The sequence below is a fragment of the Passer domesticus genome, chromosome 4, assembly GCF_036417665.1.
Source record: "Passer domesticus isolate bPasDom1 chromosome 4, bPasDom1.hap1, whole genome shotgun sequence".
NCBI classification, from domain to species: Eukaryota; Metazoa; Chordata; class Aves; order Passeriformes; family Passeridae; genus Passer; species Passer domesticus.
Window position 1 is genome coordinate 4,277,931 of NC_087477.1, and position 14,358 is coordinate 4,292,288.

At 50.4% G+C, this 14,358-nt stretch overlaps 1 protein-coding gene across 2 annotated transcripts; it reads right to left on the reverse strand.

Annotated features, from left to right (window-relative positions):
• Window positions 1-1,088: 1,088 nt before the first annotated feature.
• Window positions 1,089-13,964, reverse strand: LOC135298430 (serine/threonine-protein kinase PAK 3-like). 2 transcript variants are annotated; one of them, XM_064415988.1, is made up of 14 exons: window positions 13,845-13,964; window positions 13,477-13,646; window positions 12,592-12,663; window positions 12,139-12,261; window positions 11,734-11,859; window positions 11,017-11,158; window positions 8,771-8,834; window positions 7,911-7,959; window positions 6,560-6,669; window positions 5,615-5,732; window positions 4,681-4,780; window positions 4,059-4,255; window positions 3,598-3,732; window positions 1,089-2,071 (listed from the first exon to the last, which is right to left on the reverse strand). In XM_064415988.1, the coding sequence occupies exons 1-14, from the start codon at window positions 13,906-13,908 to the stop codon at window positions 2,027-2,029; spliced, it is 1,515 nt and encodes a 504-aa protein (XP_064272058.1). In that variant the 5' UTR covers window positions 13,909-13,964; the 3' UTR covers window positions 1,089-2,026. The 2 variants fall into 2 exon arrangements, with proteins under 2 accessions (XP_064272058.1, XP_064272059.1); XM_064415989.1 differs by lacking the exons at window positions 6,560-6,669; window positions 7,911-7,959.
• Between the last annotated feature and the right edge of the window lie 394 nt (window positions 13,965-14,358).

Genomic DNA, 14,358 nt, shown 5'->3' on the forward strand with positions numbered 1-14,358 from the left:
ATTTTGATTAAGGTGAGAAGTTTCCTTCTCCTCTGTTTCTTTTGAGGAATCAAAGTTCTGTGAATTTTTAACATGTACCTCTCTCAAGGCAGCCCGTAATAAATTATTTTCATTTCTTTCTTCATCTAATTGTTTTTGCAAAACTCCAACTAAGTTTTGAAGGGAGTCTATTATAGCATTTTCCTCACTTCTTCACTTAGAGCGAGTTTCTATGGCTGCTGTGAGGCAGGCTCCCAAAACTGAGCAGAGGATGGTTTTATCTTTACCAAGTTTAAATTTTGTTTCATGCTGCAGAGAACATATTCTACCAACAACATTTTCTAAATTAAACCAATTGTTCTTTGCCCAGGCCTCTCCGCCTGGTGAAGGTTTTGCATTGTGTTTAGCAAGTAGTGTGTAAAAATCAGTTTTTGCCTTGGCACCAAAATCTTCATTCATCTTGTGAAGGGACTAGGGACCACAACAGGGAGGTGTTTTCGGTTACACAATCACACACTGTGTTTTCCCTTCACTCAACTTTTTCCCTGGGTGGCTGAAGAGACAGAGTCAATCTGGGAGGCCCTGCTTAGTTTCTTCAAGGTGTCTCTTCCTTCCCAGACAGTTAAACACTCACACACAGTTGAAGAGGCAGTATCAATCTGGGAGGCCCTGCTTAGTTTCTTCGAGGTGTCTCTTCCTTTCCAGACAGTTAAACACACTCTTACAACAGAAACAGTTGTTTTTTTGGTTTTTTTTCCCCCTTTTGCACCAAGAGATCTTTTGTGATATTCTGGAGACAGAACCCTCAAAAAGAGTTTGGAGGATGCTTTTTCCGCCTTGGTTTGTGCAGTATGCGGGAAATTCGAATCACAGCCCTTGCTTTCTAAATCCGTTCAACCCCTTTCGGGAAACTTGACGGTTTAGGTGCGGCTGCTGTGAAACGTCCTTCCCCTGTTACAAACTACACGTAACCTGCAGACACCTCCGTCCCCAGAACCCAAGATCCGTGACCCAAGATCCAATTTATGACACGATCCGTCCTAAGGACATGATTCGTGTAGGTTCTTTTTCACTGATCTCAGGGTGCAAAAAATGACATGACAAGGGGATTTGCAGTAAAATCAAAATACATGTACTTTTATTAAATAGCCATAGCAAAGATGTGTTAGAGAGAAGGGGAATGAAGAAAGGGAAAAGAGTAAGGAAAAGAAAAAGAAGAGAGGGAGGGCAAGGAGGTATATAGCTACCAGACGTGCAGATGACAAAGTCCCTCGAAGTCCGGTCGACGAAGAGGCCTGTCGTCTTCACGTCAGGGGAGATCTCAAAGGTATCAGTCAGGTCTAACCTTTTTTATAGTCCTTTTGAAATGGGGGAAGGGGACCCATTTCAAAATAGTCTATTGATAAAGGGTACAAGGAGTCCATCAGTAGTCCATCAGGAACAGGCGTCGTCAGCAGCAGATGTCGTAGGCAGGAACCATTGTCTTCTCGGTCCAGTGGTCGCTTGCAAAACTTGCTCCGGTCCCCACGCATACCTTCCCTCACCCTACGGTGGGGATTTCAGTCTCAGTCCTTTTGGGAAAAGAGACGAGCTTTTCCATGTAGGGGTCACACGTCTCAGTCCTTGAGGGGAGAACCTTCTCCCATCTCAGTCCATCTGTCACGGTGGTTGATGTACGGTGAATGGAGGGTCCTTTTGTGGTAACCTCCAGAAAGGTCATTCCAGAGAGAAAGTCCAGCCAAGTCAGAAGGGTGGAGAAATTCCAGCACTAGCGTTGCTAGGTGATGCAGGCGAAGGAGAGCACACTGCCCCTTCTTGGGTGCAGTGTTCCATGAGTTGAGCAAACACACCCGTAGGCAATAATCTGGCTTGGTGGACCAGACAGACCTGGATTTTCAGAACAGGATCTTTCCCTTTCCCCGGTGGTCTTGGCTTTCATGACGATCGAGAGGCAAAAAATGAGGGAAGTTTTGGACAGACTCTCACACCTTGTCATCTCCTTTGCTTCTTGCATTCCCTTGCTGCAGGGATGGCAGCAATCAGGCTGTCAGAAGAGGCTAAAGAGAGGCTCCGCTGATTGCAGAAATGGATGCTGCCCAAAGGGAAAAAGAAACAAAACAAACCAAATTAAAAGAGACAAAGGAAAAAGGAACCATTCTTTTCCAAACTGAGTTCCTAACAGGGTTGAGCTGGATTCCTCCAGCACCCAGAAATACACAGACATGGGACTGAGGGCACCAGCAGCATGTCTGCCTTCATGTCCAGCATGCTGCTGTCACAGGCAAACACGGCCCAGAACTGCACTAGTCCATTCCTCATGGTGTCGTCACTTGCTGGGATTTTTGTCCTGCTATCACTGTGGGATTGCTGCTTGCTGTCCTAAGGATTTATTCCTTTCAGGAAAGTCAACAGATTTATTCAAGCTCCTCTTTTCTACAGACATGGGCTCTTTGAGTGTCCAAGAGAGATGTGGGGTATAAGGCATTCCTCAAGAGACTCCCAAAAGCTCTGAAAAATGTTGATCCCACGTGTTGATCTCAGCTAAGCTGGACATTCAGGTTTTCAGCAGCAAGCCAGGAGCAAGGACACAAGCAGCAGGGTGCAGATGTGCTCAGCTCTGACTTGCAGGAAGAGCAGTGTCTGCCTCAGCACGCCCCACTCCCTCCTGTGCTGGCTGGCATCTTCCTTCACAGCAGGCACAGCCAAGGAAGTGGCCTGGTCACCAGCTCCTTGTCTGCCACCAAACCTGGCAGCAAAGCCACAGCCATTCTCATCTACTTGATGGGGCCAGGCAGCACATGGGGCTGGCACAAATCCTGCACAGCTGTGCCTGTTTGGCTGGCAGAAACCTCCAAGGGTGGGCCAGGCGGGACAAGCTGGGTGCCCTCGGATGCTCACAGTGAGCTCCAACCCAGCTCCCCCATTCCCACAGACCAATCTAAAACCGTTTGGCAGGGACTGCTTTCATTGTGTTCCTCAAGCCCCCATCCCCAGCATTGCAATACTTCAGTTCCTTTGCTACCAGGCAAACCTGAATACAGCACCTGAGAGCAAAAGAGGGACACAGAAATGACCAGAAGGTGGGAGCTCTCCTCTGAGGAAGGGCTGGGAGCCTTGTGCCTCTTTATCCTGGAGAAGAGCAAGCCCCAAGGAGACTTTTCAATAGTTTCAGGGGCTTCTAGGAAAGTTGGGGACATTTCTTTTAGCAGGGCCAATTGCAAGAGGACAAGGGGGAACGGCTTTAAGCTAAAAGACACTCAATTCAGATTGGCTCTGAGGAAGAAACTGTTTGTGAGGAGAGTGCTGGAACACTGGCACAGGCTGCCCAGAGAGCTGGGAGGAGCCCCAAACCAGCAACATTCAAGCTCCGCTTGGATGGGCCTCTGAACAACCTGATCTACTTGAAGATGTCCTTGCCAGTGGCTGGAGTTCTGGGCTAGATGACTTTCACTGGTCCCTTCTAACCTCAAGCAGTCAAGATCCTACTTGGTTTTCATTTGAAAAGCACCCAGAGTGGAGATTACTCTGTGGGGGGCCCATCTGATTCCCTGGAGTTTGGCCAAGGAGCAAACCCTGGCAGGGAACAGCTGTTTGGCCTGCAGCCGCTTTGCCTTGTACCTGCAGAAGTTCCTTGGCAGAGCCTCGCCTGTCCACATCCATCTGCAGGCAGCAGCCCAGAAATTCACACAAGCCAGGGGGTAGCCTGAGCTGCTGCAGATTTGGAACCCCTTGCTTGCCTATCAGGTAGCTGGCCTGAAGCAAAAGGAAACATGAGACTCTACGTGATTCTTCCATATCCTTCAGGGCTCACCTAGACCCCATCTTTAAAACTCCAGTCTGCAGTGGCAATTTCTTGCCCAGCAGATGCTTAGAGATGAGCCTTGTCTCCCAAAGGAAAAAAGGCCCCAGTGCAGACCCAGCTATTCCAGCACCAGGTCTTGCCTTGACGGCTGATGTGAGCCCCAGAGACCTTTTTTGAAGTGGCCCTTGCTGGAAGCACTTCAAGCTGTGGGAATGGGATTTTCTCTAATGGACTGAGAGCAGAAGGACACGGCTATCTGAGCACATTTGCACCTTACCTTGACACTGGTCTCCTGCATATAAGGAGCCTCTCCTGTGGCCATTTCTATCCCCACAATGCCAAGGGACCAGGTGTCCACTTTGGGGCCGTAAGGCTCTCTTCTCACCACCTCGGGTGCCATCCAGTAAGTGGTCCCGACCATCGACCTCCATTTCCTGTGCCCAGGGCTGAGCACAGCACAGAGGCCAAAATCAGCTGAGGAGGAAAACAAACACTGCTTCAAGTAGGAAACAAAGGAAAAGGGCTTCTCACTCTCAGTCCCAGAACGCAGTGCTTAATGGACCTAGAAAAGCAGCTGGGCTCTCCTTCCTCAGGGCTGCAGCCAAGGACATGGGCAATTGTACAGGTAACAACCCGCCCAGGATTCCCACAAAACCTTGGCTTTTCCTCATTGCCCTGAACGTTTACACTGTAACTCTCTCCCTTTGGAAGGAACACACACAAACCAAAGTTACTCTGGATACCTGGTTGCTCTCTAGACCACTCAGCACCTTCCAGCTGCGGCCTGGGCTTGCGCAGCGCTCCCTGCACTCTCAGCAGCCACTGCTGGCACCCGGCACCTCTCCAAAGCAGCCCCACACCGCCTCCCCGCAGCGCTGCGCCTGAGCAGGAATACCCACCCAGCTTGACGGAGCCATCCCGGCCCAGAAGGATGTTGTCGCTTTTGATGTCTCTGTGGATCACCTGCTTGGCATGAAGGAAAGCCAGGCCTTGCAGGCACTGCCAGGGGAAAAAGAAAGAGGAGGCCAAGAGTTAGCCTGATCTGATTTCATCACATGCAAAAGGAGGCTGCTCCTGAAGATTCACAGATCTCCAAGGAGCAGTGAGTGCTGGCAGGAGGAAGAGCTTGCTGCTGCAGCACTAGGAGAGCAGGATCTTTCCAAGGGAAGGCATATTAGCTTTGGAGGGGGAAGCATCAGTCAGTCGTTGCTCCAGACTGTCCCCTGCAAAGCCAGTCAGAATGAGCGCTGCTGCAGCGGATGCGCTCTCCCCGTCCGGACGACAAACAATGGTTTGCCAAAAGAGGAAAACGTCCCTGCCTTGGATACCAAGGGGATCACTGTCGGGTGGGAGACTGGAGGACAAGGGTTCTACGGCTGCCTCGACAGCAGACTTGGAAGTAGCTCTTTTGTCAGTTTGCAGCAGCAAGCACCATGCTGGGTGCCGTGCCATCCTTTGGAGTGGAGACCTGTGACAGATGAGTCTCTCTTTGGCTTGGCCTCTGGTTTAAATCTCTCACAGCAGCACCTTTGCACTTACAGGCAAAGAAGGCAGTGCAGAAAGGCTCTGGGCAAAGGCTTGGGGAGGCAAAGTGCAGAACAGAAAATAAAAAGGAAAAAGAGACAGAGAGTTCAATGATGGTGGATAAGAGTGAAGAACAGAGTACAGGAAGGGCAGGGACACTGGCAGGCACTTCAGTCCAGATGCTCTTTCTTCTCTGAAGCAGAAGAGCAACACAGAAAGAAAGCTCTGAACATGGAATCACTCACTTTGCAGTGCTTTCAAAGGACTAGCCTTGTCCAAGCCATCCCAAGCACAAGCAGGACCCCTTACCTCCCGACACACTGTTGCTATGTGTCCTACAGCCATCCTTCTCACGGTGACCACATCAGCTAAGGAGCCTCCATCCATATATTCCAACACCAGCAGGACAGCCTCATCCACAAGGTAGCTGCAAGAGGAAAGCAACAGCGTGGAGCTGAACGTGCACAGCTAAATTGCTGTGGGGAAGAAAAGACTACAGCTGAGTTTTCTTTCCAGGTCACTGGTAAATGAAGATGGAATCAAATGAAGACACACTCCACCTAGGCTAGCCAGTGCCTGCCATCTGTGCCACCTAAAGGAGGAAGGCACATCCATGGAAAAGGAGACGGCTTAGGTGGCAAGCAGGGGAAAAAGGAGGTTTAGTGAGGAAAAAGATAAATCTGGAAGTGGGCACATCCCAGCAGCTGCTTCATCATCTTCAGACACAAATTGCACCATTCCCTCCAGCAGCAAGGAGACACAGTTTTCACAGCTTTTACTAAAGGCAAGTGGGTGTGCAGCACTGCCAACACCCTTTGGAAAACCTTGCAGAAAGGACAGTCACAAACAGGAAAACAATTTCAGACCTGGCAAATTATGTGTCTCCTAGCCTAGTCTTTTGGCATGCAAGGCTATGGAAAATAGTGGGAACAGCACAAGGTACATAATCTCTGGCATGTTTTCTCCTCCAACACTTAGAAAAAATCACGCCCCAAACCAGCAAAACCACATGCAGCAAGTGAACATACAGGCTGCTGGCTTAGTAAGAGAGCCACGTTTCTGAGATCAATCTTCAAGCTGTTTATGTCAGGAAGCATTCATGGGGACAGAATGCAAACTCCTCCCATGCCTGGTGCAGGAGTGGATTGATGTTCATTGAAAGATCCATTTTCTGCCAGTGGCTAAAGAGCTTTTAAATCTTTGCCTTGCAAGTATGGAAATGAACGTTCCCAGAAAATCACCAGAACTACTTACCTTTCTAAGTAGCTGACAATATTGGCGTTCTTATTTTCTCTCATGAGCAGGATTTCTTTTAATATTCCCTCACAGCCCTGGTGCTGGAGATAAAGTTCCTTTACAGCCACCTACAATGACATCAAAAGCTCTTAGGGACAGACATGACCAGAGCCTCTTTCTCTGGCACTCATGGGCCTGGATGCCTTGTCACCTCGGAAAAAAGGGACTCTAAACCATCAACCACAAAGCGCTAACACCACCCTCTGCACTCGCAGGCTTCTCAAACAGACTTTGTTTAGCACTACTATTATCATTTACACACGCTTTGGAAGCCAAAAGTAATTTTTCTCCTGTGAAGAGATGGCTGCCAATTCAATTGTGTGCCAGAGTAAACACATACAAACATGATGGGGAAAATGCTGTCAAAAAAGAACTGCAAAGCGACTCAAGGTAAAGTTACAATCCCAGCACATCCTCACTTCTTCAGTTTGGCTTTTGCAACTTTGAAGAACAATCTTTAGACTTGAAATTATTGAATGGGTTTAAAAATGAATACCCCTTTCTGTGGTACACTATGGATGTGCCCCAGGTTCTAAGTACAGGGCTCAGGGCTTTCGGACGCCTCCGAAACCTCCCTCCAAGTGCAGTTCCTGAGCACAGCTCTGCAGCTGGATAAGGAACTACCTTCTTTAATTCCTTACTATTAAGGAAGATGGAATGTATTTCCTGAGAGTCAAAAAGAAGAATTCAGGACTTGGAACTTCTAGCCCCAAAGAGCAGCAAGACTCTCCAAGACACCACCATGCCTGGTCAGAACAGAGAGCATCTCTCTAGTGGAACACAGGATCAACACAAGGTTGTATTATTTAAGGCTCTTCATCAACTTCTTCTCATTCATCTGTGCACGTGTCTCTCTCTGTGTGTGTGTGTGTAGGTGTGTGTGTATGTGAACTAGGTTCCCTAGGACTGAAAGGCAAAACTGTGCTCCAGACAAGATCTCTCTTTCTGAAGGGCTTGCATTGTATTTTCCAACTGAATCACGTGATAGAAAACAAAATATCTGTGTCTGATCCTGGGCTTAAGAGGAATTGGGCTGGAATGATGGCCCTTGCCATCAGCTAATCTATGCATATTTATCCAGTAAGTCCAAGCTAGCGTGTCCTCTGAAAGACACCACGGCCATCCTTGCATTCATTCAGGTAGGTAGGAAGGACAAAGTCTGTCCCAAATGCATTTTGCAGCCTGCCTCTAGACAGACTGCTTCTGCAGAACAGCCTCTGCAGCAAAGACAGGCAGGCCAAAGCTCTGGCCACAGATCACATCACAGGGGAAAGCACTCAAGAACTGCAAGATCTGCATGGGCACTCACCGCTTGTCCTGTGGCAGTGTCGAAGGCCTTATAAACAGCTCCAAAGCCCCTAGAATCAGAACAGTGGCAAGAGCAGAGAAGTTGTTCAGTGCTGAGGAGCAAAAGGCACCCCAGGCAGGAGCTCTCTGCTGCCTGCAGTGTCTCTAAAACACTGGGCTTTGTCTACTCTTCAGCCAAGGCACAGCAGCCCAGCAGCCCTCTGCCATGCAGAGTGTCCAAGAGAAAAGCTGGCTCCCACAGGAAGAAAAAGGGCTGCTAGAAATCTCCAATGGACACACTAGCTTATGCATGTTGGGGGGTTTTCTTTGCCTTTTCCTTCTTGTGTCTGTGCCTGTGACGTGCCTTTCCAGGCAATGAAACACACAGTGCTGCTGGGCCTTCTCACTGCTCTCTTTTCATCCTACCTGCCAAACTCAGGCAATGCCATACAGCCTTTCTTATTTTCCTGACCACTGAATATTGTTTCCAGAAAAATACTACTAAGGAATGCTACTGAGAGCTGTTATCTGACAGCTGTCTGGTGGGAAACAACACACAAAACCTGCTCTCTCAGCTTTTCCTTCCTTCATGAGTGTGGCCATATTACTTTGAATCATACAAAACCATGTCTCCTGGGAAAATAGGCAAACTGGTGCCCCATCTTGGAGGGACAGGAGGGCTTCCAGGTCCTGCTCCTTGAGGCAGCCAAGACATTGTCAGCATCCAGTTATCTTTGATGATGCCTTGTACTGCCTCAGTAGTGAGACAGGGACAATCTGGAGCCAGGCTCTCAAGATGCTTGCAGCTTGCCTGACTTCCCACATGCTATTGCACCACCAAAATTCCTGGCCCGTGGTTCTGTGGCCCGTGGCTGCACTCACCCACTGCCAAGATGTTCCCATCCAGTGTACTTCTTTTCTGGATCTTCCACACTCACCACACACCCTGAAAGAAACAAAATGCAAGAAGCAAAGTTCAAAACAGAGAGATTGAGCTTGCAGGAGATCTGAAACCCAGCTCCACTCTCTGGGGCTCTGAGCAATTTGTGGTCTTTTGGCTAACGATAACATCAACAAGAACAACAACAACAGCAGCCCCAGCAAGACAGGCAGCTCTGCACAGAGTCTGATTCTCCCACACTCCTTTGCAGGGTTGCCTTGAGGGGAAACTAAGCCCATGGAAAAACCATCAGAGCAGACAGAGACCAGAAGAGAACAGGCACCAAGGCAAGCGGCTGTCATCTACAAATGGGAAGGAGGGCTGAAAAATCAGCAGCCTTCATTTTCTTGGGAAGAAACACTCTCTTGGGAGATTCAGCACAAGATTACATACTTCCAAAGATTCAATGCACCCTGGGATCTGGGATGAATTTTTATCAACATCTGCTTTTTGCAGACCAGAAAGAATATTGCAAAGTGAATTCCAGGAGAGGAGGGGATGTTCCCTTCCTCTCAGCAGTTTGCCTAAAGAATGCCTTGACATTTTCAGAGAACAGCAGCTCATGCTACATCCAAGAACAATGGCTCTAAGAATTAGAACCCTTTTCATTTAGGAGCAGGCTAAGTTCTGAAGACCACTTTGCCTGTTCCTCATTCAGTGAAGAACTACAAGTGCTGGTCTTCAGCCCGGGCTGCAGCAGCCACTGGCACTGGACTCAGCCCCTTGAACAGCACCCACGTGCCCCATCTTCCCAAAGGGCACAGCCCAGACGGGTCACAAGGACAGCGCCGCTCCTCAGGCGCTGCCGTGACACAGACACCTGCACAAAGGAGATGCTGATCCTCTCACCAGCCCAGGCAAAGCTGCAGCAACGGGGCGGCAGCTGTAACCCCACAGCTGAGGAAGTCTCCAGCCCCTGCAGGCACAGCAGCTGTCAGTGGCAGGGCAGGTATGACAAAAAGCTTGGCAAAGCCCACGAACGGCCACTGACAGCCACTGTCAAGAAGCCAGAGGCACACCCAGCTCTGTTACAAGCTGTTGACCCCACTCAAGACAGAACATGGTTGTCTTTCTCTTCAGACCCACGGAGGAGTCAATCAATCCACCTTTTGTCCCAACAGCTGATGGCAGACACTGAGTAAACTGGGCTCTGCTCTGTGCCTGACCCGTTAGTCTCTGACAGCACTGCACTGGCAGCCCTTACTAGTTGTAAGAAGCAACTCAGCTCTACTGCAGAGTCACCAAGGCCTTGGTGTGCTTTCCTCGAGTGCAGGAATCTGTGCAGGGATTGAGGCCAATGCTTAGTATTCCAAGAGTGTTTATCAGCTGGGCATTAGCAGTGACAAAGTGCCTGGTACTGGAGGAACATGCAGCAGAGGGGCTGCAGGCTTCCTCCTGAGAATTGCCTGCAGGGCAGTTCTATCTGGAAATGCCACATGGATGTGTCTCTTTGATGCATCTTCCTAGGCATACAACTAAAATATCAAACAGGGATTGTCAAAAAAAGTGTGGTGGTTTTCATCTTTTGGGGCACTTTGAAAACAACTCTTCTTCTCTGATACCTCGGGATTGTTCTAAGAATTTTAGCTTTTAGGGCACATTGAAAAGACCTCTTCCTCTCTTATTTGTGCTATCAACTGATGTTCTCATCCAGAAGGTCAGGCTAACCAAAATGTAGAATTCTTATCAAGCCCAAACTGAAGAAGGAACAGTAGAAGTACTAACAGTTATAAAAACAACACCAGCATTAAACCAGCCCCACAGACAATCAAGTTCTGGGAAGTATTTTGTCTCCAATGACAAAATTTTGTCTCCAATGACAGGTCAGGAGTCTAAAGGGAATCCAGGAAGCCAAGTGTTCTCATCAGTTTGGCCAGACTAGCACACACACCTTCACGGAGTCATTGGCTGGGTTGCAGCCTTCTGCTGCTTGCAAAACAATCCCTGCTCTTGTCTTCACTGCACAGGGAAGCTCAGGCAAAGCCCACCCACTCCCAGCTGCCCTCAAAGGCAAAAGGAACGCCTCAAAGTGCTGTCTGGCTGCCCCCAAGCACAACACTGGCTTCTGTAGAGATCCACAATGTCTGTCTGACACCAAAGGCAGGAGGAACATGTGCTCCAGCCCATGCTGAGGCACACACACCCCATAAAACACTGCTCGGTCACACAAGAAATCCCCAGGACGTACTCAGCAGCTTCAGGAACTGCTTCTCTCTCTCCTGGCTTGAGCGGGCCGAGCTGCTCATGCTCTGGTTTTCAGGCTGTGGAGAGGAGGCTTCTTGGCAGGATGCTGCTGCACCAGCAGCTTCGATGGCAGATCCTGCGTCCACCTGGGACAAGAAATTTGTTTGTGTCAGAAAGGTGCTTGGCAGAGATGCCCCAGACAGAGCATTTCAAAGGCAAGCCCTTAGGAACAGCACTGGTGTTAGGCTGCAAGCTGAGCTGTCAACTCTTCCTCCTCAAGTCAAACCCACACAAGCAGTCAGAGACTACAGCTTGTCACAGCCAGCCGTAGAGGAGAGTGTGAAAGGGAAAGAGCAACTTTACACTTCAGCCCGTTCTGAGGACTGCAGTCACCATGGACAGGGACAACTTGCTCAGAATCTGTGTGGGTCACCATGCTTACCTGAACAAACCCCTCAAAAAACAAAGGGAGCACTAAGAGGCCAGCAGAAATACATTCACAGGATTGCTGGCCCACTGGCCAAAGCACTTGCCCTGCTGCCCAGGGCAGCAGCTGAGATTCAGCAGCCCAGGAAGTGTCCTTCTGTCCAGCTGCCATGGAGCCCACAGAGCACAGCGGTCAGAGACATTGCCCCCATCCACTGCTGCTCTGCAGGGGAAAGGCAGCAAGGGCAGAGACCACTTGTTGCATGACTGCAGTGCCTCCTGCTCTTTCACTCACCTGCTTTTCTTCAGCCAGCCTGTACTGCAGCAGGACCTTGTGCATCCTTTCCATTTCCTCTTGGTGCCTCTTCTCCATTGCCCTCATCTTTCTCTCAGCTTCCTGCAGCTCAGCCTGCAGCATGACCTTGATATTCCATCAAGAGAAATCTTACTGGCACCTGCCATCACACTCACGTTTCCTCTTTTCCAGTCTCAAAAGCACTTCTATTCAGCCACTTCTTTCTGCTTCTTTACCCAGCTCTAACCCTTCCATCCCAGCTCTTCTTCCTGCTGCTCAGCACTGGAGCCTGCCAGGCTCTGTGCTTCCAGTGCGGGCAGTAGTCCTTGCCTCCCCTTTCCTCAGATCTCCAGTTCCTGCCCCCATCACTGCCCTTCCCTCTGCTGCCTGCCTACTCAGGCTCACCTGCTCATTCTGCCACTGCTCATTCAGCTTCTGCCTCAGCTGCTCACTTTGCTTCAGCTCTCTCTGCAGCTGGTACACCTTGTGGATGACACAAGCCTTCTGACGCTGCTCTTCCTGCAGCACCTGCCCACAAAGGAAGAGAAGATGGCTTTAAACTTCCCACACTCCACTTGTGTGGCAACCAAGACTGATGTGCTCTCGCTTTCCAAAAGCATTTTGTTCTCATGCTCGTATTTCTGTGGGGCCAGCTAAGAGACAATGCCACCCAGACAGACAGTGCCCAGGGAAGCAGTGCCCATAGGGAGCCCAGAGGAGTCCAAAACAGCACACAAACTCTCTTTCCACACTCTGTGCCTCTTGACTGCCTCTGCTTAGTAGCTTTTCTTCTTCAGCTTGCATGATGCCAATTTCCCCCTTCATCTCAAGCAGCCTTTTCTCCTGCTCCCTCTCTACCTCTGCCAGGAAGTTTGCCCGTTCCTCCAGCTGCTTCCGTGCCTCCACATGCTGCTCTTCCAGTTGTCTCTCCTGATCAGGGGAACAGACAATTCCTGATGAAGTCCAAGCAATGCTCCCCATAGAGAGAAATGGAAGCTTCATCCCTCCAACAACCCCCCCACCTGGAAAGTGCACGAGTCATGACTTTGTGCCCTCCAGCAATGCTGTTCTAACCCAAAATGTAGAGGGAGTGTCAGCAGGTGGAAGGAAGGAGATGCCACCTTCCTTCCCTGCTCTCATGGCTGCCTGTTTTCTAGCCCCTCTCTCCTCAGCATTTCTGCCTGTTCTCAGAGGCTCTGTGCTCACATTCCCCCTGCCCTTTGATCAAGGAAGAGCTGCACATGGACTGCAGGATGAGGATGAGGCCAGCGCCTCCATGATCCAGTCACAAGGCAGGCCACCAGCTGAAATACCAGCAGCACGGGGCCTCTTGCGTATGATTCAGGCCCAAAGACATCTGTCCACCATGGGAGGACAGAAAGCAAGGAACCCAGTTGCTGGGACTGCAGTTGGCAGCAAGGTCAGCAGCCGCCTGCTGCATGGCACAAGGCTGTGGGGAAGATCCTGCCCCTTCGCTGCCATGCTTTGGGTGGCGACCACCCAGCCTCCTGGGGAACTTGGCTGATGCCCATCCTCAACCTGTGGCTGCATATACTGTCCCAGCATTGTCCTCTGGCTCTTCACAGGCCTTCAAGTATGAGCCCTTGAAGGCCCCTGCTGCCTGGCCCAGCAACGTCTGGCCTACAGCAGATGCTTGTGGCCATGTCACATACTCAGGCTGCTCTTCTGCTGACCCAGCCCACCAAACCTGCCTGAAATCTTCAGAGGCCTCTTGTTTCTTACCAGTTTTTGCATGAGGTTCCTTTTTTCCTCTTCCTGGGCAGATTGCCAGAGTCTCAGAGCCTTGCAGCACTGTTCTTGTGCCCAGCGGAGCTGTTCAGCCATGTCTTCACATTGCTGCTGGCTGAGAGCTCTTACAGCCAGCAGCTCACAACGAAGGCCCCTCACATCCTCTGCAAACATGACACACGGCAGCAGTCAGACACTCCACAAGCAGAGCAATCTGCTGGCCTTAAGCCCTTCCAGTTTCAGGCAAGGAGGGACCTGCCCTCAGCTGCTTCACTGCTCAGAAGCCCTGGGCACAGAGCTGCCTTCGCAGCCACTGCACGGGGCAGGGCCACCAGCAGAAACAAAGCGCACCAGGCTCTCACCCAGTATCGCCTCCTTGGCCTGCCTGGCCCTGTGCACTTGGGCTTCCACAGGGCTCCTGGCCATCTCCAGCTCCCATATGTGCTGCTCAGCCTCCAGCAGGCTGCTTTGCAGGCTCTCCTTCTCTGACCTACAAGGCGTGAAGATGAAGAGCAATTGCTCCTGGCACACAGGGGCAGCTTCTCCAGTAAGATGTGCTTTAAGATCCCTACACCTTAGTACACAAAATGGCTTGCATGGAAACTCAGATACAGCAGGACTATCTTGCCACTTTACATAGCAAAGCAGGCCCCTCCAGGTGACTGGGCAGCCTTTCCTCATGACCTAGCCCAGCTCAGTTTGGTCTCAGCAACCAAAGCTGAAATTGCTGTTGCCTGACCTATCACACACGGGTGTGCCCACCAAGTATCTGCAAAGGGACAAAAGCCCAGCCTCTGCTCACAGCCCTGATCTCATCAGCACTTCCAAGTCACTCCGCAGGTGCAGGACAGAACAGGGCTCTCCTGGCTGACTCCT